This window comes from Telmatherina bonti (genome assembly GCF_933228915.1).
Source record: "Telmatherina bonti genome assembly, chromosome: 13".
Lineage (NCBI taxonomy): Eukaryota > Metazoa > Chordata > Actinopteri > Atheriniformes > Telmatherinidae > Telmatherina > Telmatherina bonti.
Window position 1 is genome coordinate 25,932,315 of NC_136611.1, and position 17,482 is coordinate 25,949,796.

General features: G+C 41.4%; 1 protein-coding gene across 5 annotated transcripts in view; it reads left to right on the forward strand.

Annotated features, from left to right (window-relative positions):
* Nucleotides 1-17,105, forward strand: part of gapvd1 (GTPase activating protein and VPS9 domains 1) — a 30,275-nt gene extending 13,170 nt beyond the window's left edge. For 4 of the 5 annotated variants that reach the window (XM_079250797.1, XM_079250798.1, XM_079250799.1 and 1 more), the window contains 19 exons: nucleotides 183-312; nucleotides 1,121-1,246; nucleotides 1,393-1,566; nucleotides 4,389-4,526; nucleotides 5,775-5,909; nucleotides 6,603-6,722; nucleotides 7,006-7,083; nucleotides 7,840-8,186; nucleotides 8,317-8,404; nucleotides 10,291-10,362; nucleotides 10,462-10,590; nucleotides 10,697-10,823; nucleotides 10,950-11,062; nucleotides 11,699-11,858; nucleotides 11,995-12,182; nucleotides 12,495-12,708; nucleotides 13,544-13,616; nucleotides 13,712-13,909; nucleotides 14,216-17,105. In XM_079250797.1, the coding sequence (XP_079106923.1) occupies nucleotides 183-312; nucleotides 1,121-1,246; nucleotides 1,393-1,566; nucleotides 4,389-4,526; nucleotides 5,775-5,909; nucleotides 6,603-6,722; nucleotides 7,006-7,083; nucleotides 7,840-8,186; nucleotides 8,317-8,404; nucleotides 10,291-10,362; nucleotides 10,462-10,590; nucleotides 10,697-10,823; nucleotides 10,950-11,062; nucleotides 11,699-11,858; nucleotides 11,995-12,182; nucleotides 12,495-12,708; nucleotides 13,544-13,616; nucleotides 13,712-13,909; nucleotides 14,216-14,356 (2,751 nt within the window). In that variant the 3' untranslated portion in view covers nucleotides 14,357-17,105. Of the gene's footprint in view, nucleotides 1-182; nucleotides 313-1,120; nucleotides 1,247-1,392; nucleotides 1,567-4,388; nucleotides 4,527-5,774; nucleotides 5,910-6,602; nucleotides 6,723-7,005; nucleotides 7,084-7,839; nucleotides 8,187-8,316; nucleotides 8,405-10,290; nucleotides 10,363-10,461; nucleotides 10,591-10,696; nucleotides 10,824-10,949; nucleotides 11,063-11,207; nucleotides 11,392-11,698; nucleotides 11,859-11,994; nucleotides 12,183-12,494; nucleotides 12,709-13,543; nucleotides 13,617-13,711; nucleotides 13,910-14,215 lie in introns of those variants that run through there. The other variant, XM_079250800.1, reaches the window with a different exon arrangement.
* The last annotated feature ends 377 nt before the right edge of the window (nucleotides 17,106-17,482 follow it).

A 17,482-nucleotide genomic window follows, 5' to 3' on the forward strand; every position in this document is an offset into this window, starting at 1 on the left:
CTTTTTTACAGTGTGTGTTGATTTTACATCTTTCTAATGCAAAACTAACTCCTTGATCCTTTTGTCTTAATATGAGGTAGTACCCAAGGCAAGAATGTCTCATGTGAAAAAACAGATTCCTGCCAAACATAAATGATATTTCCTTTAATATGCGGGCTCTTCTTTTCTCTTCTGCACTGTAGGTTTTGAACTTGCAGATGGCTGATGGCGCCCAGGGGGATGGCAGTGCTGATGATACAAAGCTGCATGGTAAACCAGACAAAACGCTGCGCTTCTCGCTCTGCAGTGACAACTTGGAAGGAATCTCAGAGGGTCAGTCTGCAACCTGATGGCACAGAAAGCTAAAACACTGCAGATAACAAGCTTTTACCAAGTTTTTCTCTTTCTTTTATGAAAAGTGATGTTTTTAACTTTGATTTAACACAGTGATCCTCACTGTTAATTCAACAAGAGCTGCACTCAATATACTAAGACAAGAGGAGACCCAAGTTTTCAAACAAAAAAAACCAAAAAAACACGCTACGTATCCTGCTATGTTGCCAAATCAGTAACATTCAGCTTTTTAGCAAGGAGTTGTTATCCTAAATATTGCATGGAGTAACGGCATTCTTATGCAGCAATATATGGTGAAAATACAGTAATACTTCTGCAATGTGGGTGTTTCTTTTTCAATATATAAGGAGCTACCGGTGGAGCAGCTCTTTGGTGGAGTTCAGTGCAGCTGAAATAAGCCAGAACTGGCAACTCTGACAGGGTCAGTTAGGGCCGTTACAACAGCAAAGTTTTGCAAGCAGTCTGCAGCTCTTGTTTGTGGAGAGAACTGCGCCGTTGAGGATCATTATGATTTGTTTAGATAACATTTTCAGAAAGCCAGTGGCTGCTTCAAAAGCCGCAAGTCAGGGGTCAGTGAACCGCATCCGGCTCGCGAGCCGCGCAATGAGGAACACTGATTTAGCGTAATGTGTTTGTCTCCGTATGTATTTGTAATCTAAAAAAAGTCTATATAAGCATAAAAAAAAAAAGTTTTAAAGAATTGATTAATTTCGGTTTAAGGCCTGGTTCTCTTCAGCTCACCAAATGACCTGATTGCTTTTCTCATGATTTATTCTTTTAACATCAGGTCCGTCAAACCGTTCCAACTCGGTGTCATCTCTGGACCTGGAGGGGGAGTCTGTGTCTGAACTGGGAGCTGGACCCTCGGGAAGCAATGGGGTGGAAGCCCTGCAGCTTTTAGAGCATGAGCAGGGTATGTGTCTGTTTACGCACGTTGCTAAAATGTGTTTTCCGAAGCCTCTAAACCGGTTTCAGATAGAAACAAATGAAAGTCATGAAACTTCATTGATGAATAATGAGCGGGTTCAGTCTAACTTTGGAATCGTGTATCTCCTTCAGCCACCACACAGGACAACCTGGATGACAAACTGCGCAAGTTTGAGATCAGAGACATGATGGGTCTGACGGATGACCGTGACATTTCTGAGACAGTCAGTGAAACCTGGAGCACTGACGTGCTTGGCAGTGACTTTGACCCAAATATGGATGAAGATCGGCTGCAGGAAATAGCAGGTGTGGCACAGTTTGGTGATATAAATATGTAGACTTTCATTTAGTGAGAAAATTGATTATGTGCGTTTACTATTAATCTGTAGGACTCAAGATTTAGGGAAATGTCATCACCTTATGGTATTAGGGCGAAATGGCATCAAAGGGCCTTGTTTGAATATGCTTAGAAATGGAGCACATCTGTATAAGACTTGCATAAATCTGCACACTTTTTTTCTGTTGTGCTGAAAGTAATATTTTGGCCTGTATGGAAATGTTGGAAACAGTGAGCGTTTTATGTTTGTAAGTATGAAAAGTTCAAATAGAGTTTAAAGGCTGTTATGCAACTTCCTGCTTCAATATTACACAAGACAGAGTATTATGAGTATTTATATGCTTGCAATTTCAATGACTGAAAATGGATTTATATGCATCTTAACAGACAATAGTCCTTTAACATGCTGCCAAAGTAAACAACCAAAAAAAGTAGTTGGCTAGATTCAGATTTTATTTATGGCTGTTCGATCCCAACCAAAGACTTTAGCTCCCAAGATCAAGAAAGTTCAACTTTGATATTATTTCATAATATTCTGCTTATAATCCCTTCTGTTGATACATTTTGCTCAATTTAGTTCTTAAAACTAACCAGTGTTATTGGGGCCTTGTTTTTCTAGTCAAAAAATTTCCATTACTTTCAGTTAATATCTGTAAATTTTAAGGTTTTAAAACAAATTTAAAAAGTAGATTCCTTTTGGCAAACTATATTCTTTATAATATTGTCGATCGCTTCTTTTTTTAAATGTATATTACTAGGGCTGTGATGATATGCTTTCGAATCTGATTTTTTGGGTGCCGATTTGATTTAAATTGCGTTTCTCACAATTCTCCAATATTGCTGATTGTTGTAGATTAAAAACAAAAAACAAAAGTAGAAAATGTTTCTTTTTGCTCGTCATTTTTTTCTTCATTTCAATCTGTAAAAAAACAACACAGTATCCAGACCATCATTCTGCTGCTATAATGCCCAAGGAGACAAGTAAAAAGTTCAATAAAAACAGTAAAAATGACAAAAATTTGTATAGTGCAGTAATTTTATTTATTTGAAAAGAATAATCGATTTTTTTTTTTTAAACAAAAAAAAAATTTGATTTTAAAATTGTGAAGAAAAAAATCCCAATTTCCTAGTAATTACAGTCTTTATTTGTTTTGTTTACCCTTTTTACCAAATTGCAACACTTCCCTACATACATGGTATAATTTTCACATAAATCAGAAGCTTCATATATTTTGGTCAGATATAATAAAACCATCCCTAGATTAAGTCGAGGTTGAGTCTCTGTGCTTTGTTTGACCCACACTATTATAGTGAAATGCTGGTGGGAAACCTAACAGGTTCATTTACTGTGGAAGCAGTGGTAGACAGAATATCTTGAGTCTGCATGTCATTCAGACCCTGCCTGTCTCCTTGGCTTCAGTCTTTTTGTTGACATTCCTCACCCTGCTTAGCTCGCTCTCTCTCTCTGACATTCACTCAGTCCCTGCAGTCTTATTGACCTTGGTTCCTTCTCATTTGCATGGACCATTTTTCATTCTTCGGATTATGGCGTTGGGGGACTTTTCCATCATTAAGTGAATTTACAGCGATTTCCTTATGTGTTTTCTCCAAGGGATTGGGTTATGAGATGCACATTAAATATCCATTAATACCTCATTATCCCACTGATAAGATTACCATGATAATGAGGCAGAAATTCTAATTGTTTCACTTCTTGTTGTGCCACTCATTTAATCATCCACCTGAAAGACAAGTACTCTGCGCCCCTACCTTGAAGACTGTAAACATGGACAGCGGGATGGAGCTCTCCCACTGCCAATGAGAGCCCTTCTCCCGCCAGCAGCGGCACACACTGTTGTCTGGGTGCTGGCATGCGTGTGTGTTTGTGTGTGTGTGCCATGAAGTGGAAGCATTACGTAGTAGGGAGTGAAGCTACCACAGGTTGACTTTTTGGTCACGGGCCTTGGAAAGTGACTCCCACTCACACCTGCTCGCTCAGCCCCCTCCTTCTCCGCATTCTTCCGCCTTGTTAAGCCGCACTTTCCCAGGTGGAGATGGAAGGACACGGCAGCGAGGACTTTGTGGAAAGGTGGACAAAGCAGTAATTTGGTCGTGAATTATGCTAGGCTTAATCAACAGCTCAAAGTCATGGCCCTGGAGGCCAGTGCAGGATGAGATGTTACCATTAACCTGTGGCCTCTGGCACAGTGGTGTATGTGCCTGTGGTTCGCTGAGCTGTCTCTGAGTCTGAACCCCTTCACAGGTCTCAGTGGGTCATATTTTTGCTTATCTCAGACTATAACGCTGTGCAGTTTGAAAGTCACACTCGAAGGCACAAAGTGATGGAACAGTTAATTTGTTAATTAAGGGGCAGTGAAATGCATTATAAACCATGATGTGAATATAGAAACAACCAGTCTTTCCAGTCATTCATCAAGCTAAAAGAGAACCAGTTTGGGGTTCTCATATGCCATTTGTGTTTTTGCTCTCATAGAAAATTAGCCATTAAAATAGAATAAAAGATGCCAAGATGTGCTCATCCTTTTTTGTGAGACTAAATATATAATTAGTATATTAAGAAACGTACGTGATGGAATAGTTGATCATGAAAACGAATGATTATTTAAAGTGACATTCCAGTGGGATTGAGGATTAAATGTAAATATGCATGCAGGAAGTTTGCAACTGCAACTCCTTACTGGTCTGACTTTCCAATTAGTTTAATTTCCAAAGAGAAAAAGGCTAATGATGCTCGGGAAGGTTAACCCTCTGTCTTCTTTTACATCCACAGGGGCAGCTGCAGAGAACATGCTTGGCAGCCTGCTGTGTCTCCCTGGCTCGGGTTCAGTTCTGCTTGACCCCTATGGCTCCACTATCTCTGAGACCACAAGTGAAGCCTGGAGCGTGGAGGTTCTTCCCAGTGACTCAGGTGGGCCAACAGCTCTATTCTGCTTCTGCACACACCCTCTGCTTTGGCTATTGTCTTGATTATTGCTTTCCATCTACCTGACGGCCTCAGATGCGTGTTTGATTGTACACGTGTGCATATTTATGTGTTTTCGCTATAGTGGGGGGAGGGAACACCAGGTGCACATACGCTGCATTCCATACCGAAACTGTGCACACGCATCTGTCATCATATTTGTGTGCACCCGCATGTCTTTCAGGGCAGATCTGCCCGTGCCAGTAAAAAGCAGCTAAGAGTTTCCTTAGAGAGAGACCACCAGGTGTGTTTGCACCTGTACCAGAACAGCGGGGAGGGAAGCACAAGGACAGCAGCTGTCTTCGGTTTACACTCAGCTCACACAGTGCTGGTTTTTTTTTTCTTTTCTTTTTTTCTTTTCTTTTTTTATCTGGCAAGTCTTAACATGGTGTTGGTTTGAGTTCAATTTTATGTCACTAATCACCCGGGGTATGTTTTATCAGTTGTGTTTCTGTTTTAAATGCAAAATGCACATTCTGTGTTGTCTGCTGTTGCAAAGTGAACATACAGACCAAGCCTTATATCAAGTAGAAACTCTGTGCTTGACTCACCAGTTTGAAAAACCAGTGTTTTGTAAAAAATCAATAGAGAGCTTTATTAACTGTGCTAAGTGTTGCTTTGAAACTTGGGCCTGTGTTAATTGCAGTAATGCACTGTTTCAATATGTGTGGTGCAGAAATGACATGCATGATTGCCTTTTGTTCTGTTTTGGTGCCCCTGTTTGCCTCAATAATGGTGTGATCGCAAGCTTGCTTCAAGTAGAGTGCTTGTTTCATGGCCAGGCAGCAGAAAACTACACTCTGAAGAGCACTTCACCAACACATTATTACTAACGAGCATGCAAATGAGCTCTGCTGTTAGAATGAAGCCTCTGGGTTTGACCCAACTGCTCCGTGGGGTAGCCAAAGAATTGGACGCGGTAGCTTTATTGTTTGGATTGGCAGTTAGAAGAAAATGTACGCGTTGATATATTTCTTGCATATGTGCACACATGGTTTCCCAATAATCATAATGGAAGGTGGTGGTGGAATTGGAGAGGGACCATCATTTGGACAAAGCCGCAGCGATACCAGTGGTTTTTTTAAAGTTTGCTTTTGTCCACGCCTCAGGCGAGAAGAGGACGAATTATTGGCAGACTTTTTGGTTAAAGTGTCATTTTTTAAATTCTTTGTGTTTTGTGTCGTTCATCCGCAGAAGCTCCAGACTTGAAGCAGGAGGAGCGTCTGCAGGAGCTGGAGAGCTGCTCAGGAGTTGGCAGCACCTCTGACGACACAGAGGTCAGAGAGGTCAGCTCGAGACCCAGTACCCCAGGCCTCAGCGTCGTTTCAGGTAGAAATCTAACAGCTTCATCCCTGCATTACCCGACTTTTTTCTCCTCCTGGAACGATCAAGTCTGTTTTTGTGGTTGACTCTTAAGTTCTTTTACGCTTTTGTAAAGTCATTAGGTAAGGTACGATGTTGCATTTAGGCTTTTAAAAAAAAAAAAAAAAAAAAAATCCCCAAAACAAACCGTTTCTCACTCTCCTTGTGTGGAACGGTCATGTTTGTTGCTGGGAGGGTTGTTAATCTGAATAATAGGATCGGAGTGAATTTTTCTGTACGACACAGAGGTTAATGCCGGTTGTCTTGTCCGTGGGCTCAGGCAGACATGCTTCGTTGACGTGCATGAAGTAGTATCCTAGATTAAGAAGCCAGCGGTGACATTCCGAGCTCAGCTCACGGGAGAAATCCCACAGGAACCAGCCGATGGATAGTCTGCTTCTGATGATCATTCTTACCTGTGTCTTTCCCTTAACCCATGGGAGCTTACGCCACCAATTTAAAGTTCCCAGTGGGTTCCCATTTGAGAGAGACCATACAGCATAGTCTAAAGAGAAAAATATCCTCTTTTGTTTTGCAGCCGTTGTAGATGCAGAGGGGATTGGCCACCAAGCTAAAACATTTCACTGCAGAGGTGATATTGAGATACTTTTGTCCTGAGTGTCAGCACAACTGGACTTTTTTTGTGTTTGGGTGCTACAGGTATCAGTGCAACCTCAGAAGACATCCCCAACAAGATCGAAGACCTGCGATCAGAGTGCAGCTCAGATTTCGGAGGGAAGGACTCTGTGACCAGTCCAGATGGGGAGGAGTCAAGCCACGGTAGGAAAGAGTCACATTCCCACAAGGCTGGCTAAGCCATCACCCAGGTGTTTGGTATAATCTGGACAAACCAGAGCAATCTATCACTGTCACTTCTACACCTGCCAAAAAACGAAAACACTTTTTTTTCCACTTTAAATTGTGATTGTTGCATTCTTTAATAATTTCTTCTCTCTCTTTTTGACTCATAAGTCAGGTTTGAACATCAGAATGAAATTTCTTTAACTATTAATCTGTAGTCTGTTTTGTAAACGCTCTTCCTGATTCTTCCGTGTCTTTGCAGGAGCCCACAATCTGACATCTCCACCCTCACAGGCTGATTCCTTGCTGGCTATGTTTGATCCCCTCTCCTCTGGTGAAGGTAATTTGCAGTCTCAAAATGTTTTACAGCCAATAAGAGCAAGAATTGAGTATCATTACACTCCTGCCCTACTGCCATGGAGTCACTGAACAGCTTGAGCTGTGTGAAATTAACCAAAATCATTTTCTGTAAGCCGTTGCTCCAATTACAGGACATTTCATTAGAAGTGCAAGTAAGATGTCGCGCCATTCGGCCTCATTTACTATCTTAAATGATTCTTAATAGTCTCTGATCCTACCTCTGCTTGTTGTTTGTGGTGGAAGTAAATGTCTAACAGAGGAATGGTAGTGGCTGCGTGCCTGTGGCAAGGTGAAGGGATGACAGGTTTAGAGACCTCACCCCAGGCTCTTTGGCACTGTCCCCTTGTCCCACTGTGCTCATGGCACAAGGCTGCCATTGGAAGCTTTTCAGGAGAGAGTCTACCCTTGGAACAGGTGGCCTACCTACACCTAGTGCTCGTCTCCCACCAACATCTCTCTTTAGCTCTATCATCCACATTGGAGGCTTTTTTTTCCACTTATTATTAGGCTCTTTTAAACATAAAGGGGAGATGTCTTGGTCTAAAACAGCCTTCTTCGGAAATTTTCTTAATGTTGATCCTAGGATTTGGAAGCAATTTTGAAAATATCAAAGCGAAAACTCAGTGAGCTGGAAAGTGACTCAACATAAACTAACAGTGCAAAAAGGTGCTGGAGTGTTTTCTAGTTTTATTAAACAGTAATTGTAGACATTTCCTTATTCTAATTTTTGCCTCAGGCTCCTCCACTGGGACAATAGTTAGGCCCAAAGTGCACTATCCCAGGCCCCCACACCCTCCTCCTGATCCTCCTATTCCTGAAGCCAGTTCCCTGGGGCAGGAGAACCGCCACTCTCTTTTCACGCCTCACTGCTTGGCCCAGGCGGAGCTTGAGCTCACCAAGCAGCGCCACTCCTTCCCTGACAGGCTTGTCCGCAGCCGCAGCTCTGACATCGTGTGCCCAGGCCGCCGGCCCACAAGTGACCCCGGCCTGAACAGGCGGGTGGCGATGGAAGAGCGCGACCCTGCCGGGGCTTTCGCCTCAGGACCATCCTCATCACCCAGCAAGGACTCTCTGAAAGGAGAGGTAACAAGTGATAAGTGTACTCTGCTTATATAAAGTTGTGTTCTTGATAACTTTATAGTTTTTTTCTTTTGTTTTAATAAAGCACTTACTCACGTTCATTTTTTCTTCTCTTAATTTTTGTCATTGAAAGGTGGAAGACAGGAAAGACAGCGATGATGAGAAGTCTGATCGCAACAGGCCGTGGTGGAAGAAGCGTTTTGTGCCAGCTATTCCCAAACGTAAGAAAAAAATCACTCGGTCGTCTTTTCTAAAATGAGAAATGAGCTCGTCTTCATTTAAAAAGGGATTCTTCCGATTGGAGCGTCCACCCATTTCTGCTGCGGAGGAACAAAGTTCTTCTTAATCACTACTGAGTGAAAATACTGCTCTTTGAACTGCAGAACAAAAGCGCTTTATAATGTGAGAAGGAGAACGATGATTCATGAGGTCCACTCCGCTGCTGATGGAGTTCCATTTGGAAAATGATGTTTCTTGTTGTTCAAAGTTTCTCCAGTCGTGTCCACTTCTTTTTCTCTCACAAGCTGCGGGTTTATTTGGACTTTTCAAAGCTAATCAGTCATAAGAGAAGCTTCACCGTGTAGATTGCATGGCTGTAGCCCTCCCAGCAGCGCTGTCAGCCTGCGGCTAATGGTCATTAGATAGACCTCTCTGTCATCAGCACTGATAGATGACACATCTCTTGTTGCAGTTCTACTCTACAACAGTCCCTCATACATCTGTCTGGGAAATAATGAGCTGTGCTAGCATGGAAAAACTGCGTTCACTTATTGATACAAAATTTGTTTTGTAAACAAAAAAGTTGTATGAACTGTATGCACACGATGAGCTGAGAGTTGGGAAGCCTCCCTTAAAACCACTGTAGAGTTTGTTGTGTTTGTGCTGTTGCTCTGCATGAGAAGGTACAACCTGTTGTCGAGCAGAGCAGCAGCGTGTGCCAACCATGTCTGTTTGGGGTGGGAAAATTGGATTGAAAAATCAAAAATCGGAAATTTTTGTTTTTATTTTTTTTAAATTTATTTTTATTATTATTATTATTTTTATTTTTATTTTTATATATTTTTTAATTTAAAAAAAAAATCAGGATTTTTTGCTTCACAATTCAAAAATTTTTTTTAACAAAAATTTTCTTTTTTCAAAAAAGATTGATCCATAATAATTTTTTTATTTTTTATTTTTATTATTTTTATTGATCTCTTTACTTGTCTTCATGGGCAGCAGAATGATGGTCTGGCTACTGTGTTGTTTTTTTCCTCACTGAAATCAAGAAAAACAATGCTCATAAGAGTTTTATCCATTTTTTTTTTTTGTTTTTAATCTACAAAAATCAGCAATATCGAAGATCTGTGAGAATCGCAATTTAAATCAAATCGGCACCCAAAAAAATCGGAATCGAATCAGGACAAAAGCATGTCGTCACAGCCCTACTGTCTGTTGTGTTCCTCACAGTGCTGTATTGGACGGCTGAGAGTGATGTCCCAGGTAACGCTGTCGTCGCTGAGCTGGCTTTACTGCTGGAGCCAGCAGTTGCGCGCCATGCTGCTTTGTAGATGCCACCTTAGAGCTGTAGATCTGTGATGTGACATGGTGCCTGAGTTCCCCCCCGATCTCACACTCTCCATCCATGCACCTGCGCTACACCCTTCTGTTTTTATTTTACTGTTATTGTTTTGCTACGATATCATCTCATTGTTTGCGTAACACAGTATATCAGTGTAGCGATGCTTCACCAGATGTTTCCCATGTGTTGCCAAACTGTAACTTGTTTGTCCTGTCGGCACCATTGTGTTAATCAGAGAAGCATCGGTAGGACTGCTTACATCAACGACGAACGTTTTGAGTTACACTGAACATTTCTGACATTCTGCTGTAAAGCAAAGATTTAGTTCGCCATTTTATTATTGTTTTGCTCCTTTGCTAACTTTTTTGACACTGGATGGTTCATTCTGTATGGAAGGCTTTTCATTTTGTACAACTCATAAGAAAATGCAAAGCTTCACCAAAGCGGTTGTCAGCAGATGACTCCCAACCGGGTCCGTCATCAGGTGCTAGCAAAAGTTTTGTCTTTTCATCTCGTCGTCAGTTAACACTAATTTCTCGTCCACAGCTCCGATCTCAGCATTTCGGAAAAGAGACAAACAGGAGAAAGATGAAACTGCCCCGGAGCGAATCTCACAAGGTTTGTTGTAACTCTTGTTAGAACTCGTCCCTCATCATGGATTTATTGTGAGGCAGCGTGTTTCATGTGTGTGTGTGTTTTTTTTTTTTTTTAAATTAGATGACCCAATGCTCAGGCAGAACACCCAAACCCAGGCAGCTGAGGACATCCTGGACAAGTATAGGAACATCAAGAGGACCAGCCCAAGTGATGGAGCCACAGCAGGAGCCTCTTATGATGGAGCAGGAGGTGGGAGGAGGGAATCAAAATGAAAAAACTGGCGAATGTCCACATGGCATATGCATGCAGGAGACATATGACCTGAGTTTCATGTTGTGTTTTTGTACTTTTCCAGATCTTTGTGTTGACGACAATGTGCATGATTCTCCAAGAGAAGATAACCTGCAGAATATTTCCGCCGATGACCTCCCAGACTCGGCCAGCCAGACGGCACAGCAACATGATTCCAAGTTCTCTTTCAGGTCGCACACTGAAAAATCCTCTGCAGTCGCTTCATAATTAGTTACTTATAGTTTTCTTAAAACAGGCTCTCTCTTGTCTTTGCTATTAATTTGATTTCTTTTTTTTTTTTAATCTTCTTTTTCCAGTGATGCAAAGAAGAAGTTAAGATTGGCCTTGTGCTCTGCAGACTCAGTGGCTCTTCCCATTATGGCTCCGACAACCACACGTAATGGACTGCCTGATCACATGGACCCTGAAGGTTGGAGTCCTCAAGCATCTTTTAGTTTTTCTGAGAAGAATCTTTTTTTTTTTTTTTTTTTTTTTTTACTTTAACTTTTTACAGTATTGATGCATTTCAGTGTTATTTATTATGGATCATTTAAACTCGCACCCTTTTCATTTAGGAAGTTTTCCAACTTCTCCAGTATGTCTGTACCATGGTATGACATCACCACAGGGAGCAAGGTGCACGGCCCTGTTGTTGGCGAGCATCCAAACTGCTGAAAGTGTCCTTAAGCAAGGAAACAATTCTGCACAACCTCCAACGTCTGATTCACCTTTAAAAGTTTGGGCCAAGATCTAGAGAAAACACCCCTTTCCTGCAAATATGTTATTAAATAATTACACATATATTGCCTCATAAATGAATGGTGACTTTTGAACACGTCAGAAAAAATGACGTGGAATGCACTTTTCTCGCATTCCACCTGGAATCATCGCCATAACCTGAACGACAGCAGCACAGCAAGCCGTGACGTGACATCATATGATGTGCATTCATTCCTAAAGTTTCCTAATTTGTTGCTACACTGCCACATTGTTATCTGGAGGTGGCAGATTCAACAGCAGCGAGAGGCGTTGTTCACTTCTGTCTCTTCTGTCCTCTTTCTCTCAGACAACGAGATCGTCTGCTTCCTGAAGGTCCAGTTAGCCGAGGCCATCAACCTTCAGGATAAGAACCAGATGGCCCAGATCCAGGAGACCACACGCTGCGTCAGCCGCTTTGACCCACGCACTTGCAGGAAGCTGCTGGCTGCTATTGCGGAGGATTACAGGTAAATCTATACGTCTGCAGCGACCTGACGCGAGGTAACCTCACAATGCTCGCAGTTTCAGACAGTTTGGGTGTTTAGCCGCTCCCTGTACTGTAGAAATAATAAAAAGCATATTTTTGTGTTTTTTTTCCTTCAGAAAGCGGGCTCCATACATAGCTTATCTAACCAGGTGTCGCCAGGGCCTTCAGACCTCTCAGGCCCATTTGGAGAGGCTCCTCCAGAGGGTACTAAGAGACAAGGAGGTCGCCAACCGCTACTTCACCACTGTCTGTGTCCGGTTACTACTTGAACATATGGAGGCCAAGATGCTGGGCTTCATTAAAGGTTTTTTTTTTTAACATTTTCATCATCCAGGTGTCCAAATGCTAACAGACTTTTAAGTTTTATGACCTTTAGTCCTTTAATCTTTAGTGCTTTCTGCAAGTCATAATTTTAAATGTGTTTGTTCTGGTGTTTATATTTGATATGGAATCATCAACTTGTCTTACAGTTGATGTACTTCCCAGTGACATGCTGTAATACTAATCATGACATTAAGCACAGCATGACACTGGAAAGAAATGGTAATATCTCACGGAAGTTGCACTGTTTATCCTATGATTGGGTTAAATCTGCTTTTTCTGCGATCCCCTCCAGCGTTCCAGGGGTGCACAGCAGCTGATGACAAGACGGCAGCAGTGGAGGATTTTCTGCGCTACTTGTATGGTGCCATGGCCCGTGATGCCATTTGGCAGTATGCAAGCGAGGACCAGCTGCAGGATGCCCAGATGGCCATCGAGCGCAGCGTTATGAACCGCATCTTCAAACTGGCCTTTTATCCCAATCAGGATGGTGATATTCTCAGAGACCAGTGAGTAGCTGTGTTACCCACAGGGCCAAACACCGCTTTACAGGCGAGGACTGAATTTATCATTGTAAGGAGGATTTAGTTATTTTCTCCCTGCTGGTTGCTGGGGGCTTCAGGCCTTCCTTTGGTCTGCCCCTGAGCCTTGGAGAGGGCGTAGTTCTGTTTGCATGATCACTTAACACAACTCACTCACTCAACTGAACTCACGCACACACCTGCACACAGACAAACAGATGCATGCAGACACCCACCCACACTGCAAAAACTGAAATCTAAGTAAGATTAAAAAGTTTTTAATTGAGTACACATATGCTTTTTTTTTTTTTTTTTTTTTTTAAAGGTAAGATTCTCTTTTTTTTTTATGCCAGAGAATTCCTTCTGTTTTAAGAGTATTTTTTTTACTTGTTTTGGGAAGTCTTGACAAGCCAAATTTTCTTGTTCTGTTGGCAGAGGATTTCTCTTATTTTAAGCAACATTTACCAAATTTTTGTATATTTTTTTTCTTGTTTTTTAAGGCTGAGTTTTTGCAGTGCACATCACTGCGCACACACATATACATACACTACATTTACAACATCTGCTTTCAAAGGAGACCAAAACAAAAGCATCAACTCTGTTTAGCTCTAGATGCTCATTTTACTTTGGGTTTGCTTCGGAAAGTGCGATTTTCTCCAGAACAGCAACTGAGCTGAAATAACACGACCGCTCGTTAGTATTTGAGTGGGACTTCATACTAAATTAAATTAAAATGTAACTTGATATGGATGGTGGGGAAAAAAACTGCAGTCCATATGTGAAATGTGTGTGATCCTGCGCTGAATTGTTTTGTCACACACAGGCTCTTCCATGAACATATCCAACGGCTCTCAAAAGTTGTGACGGCAAATCATAAAGCCCTTCAAATCCCAGAGGTATCGTCGTGTTTTCTCGTCTCTCCACGCTGAACTTCTGCATTGCTATTCAGGCTTTCATAAGTTAATTAGTTTGTCCTCTTTCCTGCTTGTAGGTTTACCTGAAAGAAGCTCCCTGGCCCTCTGCTCAGGCTGAGATCAGAACCATCAACGCGTACAAGACGCCGCGAGACAAAGTCCAGTGCATACTGCGCATGTGCTCCACCATCATGAACCTTCTCAGTCTAGCAAATGAAGACTCCGTGCCAGGAGCCGATGACTTTGTCCCGGTGCTTGTCTTTGTTCTCATAAGGGTAAGTCTTCTTTCCACTGCTCCTGCTGACATTGACTCAATAGTTAGGTGTCATTTGGTAAACTTTTCCATTTGCAAGGATTTTGCACTTAACACTTGTTGACTTCTTGTCAGTGACGATTAAGAATAATCACTTAAAATTCCTCTTCTAAAATGACTGTAGGTGCAGTGCACCATAAAGACTATCTGATAACCTGTGTGGAGATATTTTACACATTTACATATTTCTGATTATAATCTGTATGCTATTGCACGAGGTTCTTTGAGTGGCTAATGTGGGCCCATCCCTCCATCTCCTCCCCTCCAGGCAAACCCGCCCTGCCTGCTGTCCACCATTCAGTACATCAATAATTTCTACGCCAGCCGACTGAGTGGGGAGGAGTGCTATTGGTGGATGCAGTTCACCGCGGCAGTGGAATTCATTAAGACCATCGACGATCGCAAGTGAAGCAGAACAGCCACCTGTATGGGCAGACTGCAGGGGAAGGAGACGGGAGACTGGGAGACTTCCCAACCAACTGCTCCCTCTGCACAGCTTAGAGAACCTGGCCGTCAGCCTGCTCTTTATTTGTATAGACTGTACATAGCCAGAGATGTTGAAAGATTACAAAGTATATATTACTGTATGTATGTGGACAAATCCAGGTTTTAGCCGTAGTGGAACAAAAGCGGCTTTGGGAAGAAAAAAAAAAAAAAAAGACAAAAAAAAAAGACAACATATTAACGTTGAATCTGATTGAAATTTCCTTTTATCCTTTTGTCTCTTGGGCTGGGTTCTTCGGGGACTGGTTTAGGAATTTTATATATACACAGTTACCGATATGACATTAAATCAATGTAAAAGATAATCCTATATAAAGGGACCAGACTTCCTTGATTTGATCACGGATTTTTTTTTTTTTCTTTTTGTTTTTCACCCAGGTGAATGGGAAGGGGGGCTCCCGGGAAATTCTAGTAACATGCTGTTTAAATGCATTTTGACGCAGGGATTTACAGTCATAGCCGGTGGGATTTAATTAAATAAACCTTAAGACTAACTCACAATTAACAATGCTATTATACGGTTGATGTATCAAACAGTTGTGCAGCTTAATTCCTGGTTGGAATATTTTATTCTCAAACATGCATCAATTAGGACATGAGGGCCCTCATATTTATATAAACTCCTTGTATTTATTTCTCATATTTTATCCAATACAAAAGGAAAGAAAAGAAAGCCCATTTAGATGTCTGTGGAAAGTGATGAAATTCTTGAGTTAGAAAGGCACCTTAGCATTGAGTAGCCCTTTGGTGCGGTTGCTGGGCAATGTACAGGGTCATTCACACAGCAATGGTGGCATTTAGGGATAAATTGAAAATAGTGCCTTTGATGGGTGGCGCTCCATATGTAAAGGTTTTTTTTTTTCTTTTTGTTTTTTCCCCCACTTTATTTTAATAAAATGTAAAATAGGCATTATTCCTTTCTTTCCCCACAGACACTAGTGAGCCAACCACTTCCTTTTGTCCGACTCTCGTTGCTGGAACTTGGGCATCACCGCACCTCTGATTGTCATGACTTAGTCCCTTTAATGCACCTGAGTTGGAACAAAAATTCCCTTTGGTAATCTAGATCCTACCTCAGAGCTGAAGCCAGTGAGCCTGTCAGCTGATAACTGGATTATTTTTTGGACCGCTTCAAAATTGCAAACCAGTGAGAGAATCGGAATAAAAGTTGGACGTTGACCTGCTGTGATGCTGCTTGTGGTCTCACCACCCCCCGGTTAACACAAGCTTTTGCTAGCGGAAAGCAGCACCAGTTTTAATGTTGCACCTGAGATGCCGCATGCATCAACATAGGCAGACTAGCAAACTATTTAGGCTCTCTACCTCCTTACAAATTGAAGAAAGGGACTCGTATTTATGTGCACTTACTTTTCTTCCTCCAAATTTGACGTGCTGTGATATCCCAGTGTCATCGTGTCTTTCCTCTTACAGTTCAAGCATGTCTTTGATTATAAAGAAATGACGAAACTTTTTATTTTCTTGAAATTTTGTGCCACATGTATTATAGTTTTTTTTTTGTTTTTGTTTTTTGTTTTTGATCATCCTTTACTTTTTTTTTTTTTTTTTTTTGCAAATAATGACCTGACAGCACAATACACAGTAGGGTAGAAGAGCAAATAATCAACACTATTGACTTGTTACTGACTTGCAGTTTATGCGAAAGTGGCCGGTGTCGTATGTGAGTGTGATTTCTTTTTGTCTGGTGAGTGTGTGTGAGATCCTTGTGTGATTGGCTGACCCTCTGCCTCCTCTTGCATGAAGTCACTGAATGGTCTGTACATTCTTAATCATGATAGACTGTAGAATAGGATTAGTGTGTTCCACAGGCCAGCAACTGAACTTGCAAGAGGATGCAATGCTTTTTGTTTTTGGTTTTTTTTTTAAGTGTCTGTGATACTTGCATATCAGAACTGGATTTATTTTGCACAAAACAGATGTGTTTTCCCTGGATTTGTGACAGGGAGCAGTGGATTTTATCCTACCCTTCCTTTTAGCCTTCTTCATTCATGTGTAACCTGTGATTATAATAATATTTGACTGGCAAAGTGAAGCACCTCACTTTTAACTCTTTCAAACTGATGAAAAGCCACATTAAACTACAACGTTGCAGATAATTTTAAATCTGTCTACAATGGCATCCAAATAAGTTTGTGTACGTGTGGTGTACTTCCTTGCAGAGTCGCTGTAATCAATTTGATGAGAAAACCATGCACTGGAAAATCAAGTTGCAGGTTACATCTATACTAATTTGGTTTATGTGATGTCACTTTAATTGGGAATACATACTGCACAAATTTGATAAAATTGTTCGGCCTGGCTTGTGCGTCAGTTCATCCTCAAGACAGCCAATCATGGTGGTGACGAATGATTTCCTGATGTAATGATGAATCCTGCAAGTTACTGCACAGAAATACATGCAATTGTGTCAGCAACTCTTAGTTTTTAGCCTTCATTGTATGCAAACGAACAGGTTAAAGAGCTGGTCTGTTCTTCAGAGCTTCACCGCTCTGCTCCCTGTACAATTGAGTTGAAAAGCTGAGCAGACAAAAAGAAAAAGAAAAAAAAGTTTTACATCTTGCATCCAGTTTTAAATTTAACTAAGCTTGCACAACTCTGATATGGGATGGGGGCAGTTTGTCTTTACTGTGATTAATGCATTATGTAATTCTTTAAAAACAATAAAAGACGCTGATATCCCCCCCCCCCCCCCCCCTTTTTTTTTTTCTTCGTTGCTCTTCAGATGCATTGTTTCTGCAGGAATTAAATATCTCACCCGCTGCGCAGTGTAGTTTTATTACTCTGTGACTTCTTGGACAGTTGTAGGTAATCTTGTATATTCGACAGTTTTCATAATAGCAAGAAGGTAAATTCAAAAAGAAATATAATATGCATGGAATATAATTGTTAGTGGGGGCAGTGGAGCAGCAGCATCCAATCTAGCAGCCACAAATAGCAAGCTCTCAGCAAACATTTCATTACTGCTGACAAGTGTTTCAGTGGATTGTAATTGGAGATATCCCCTCATTTAGAA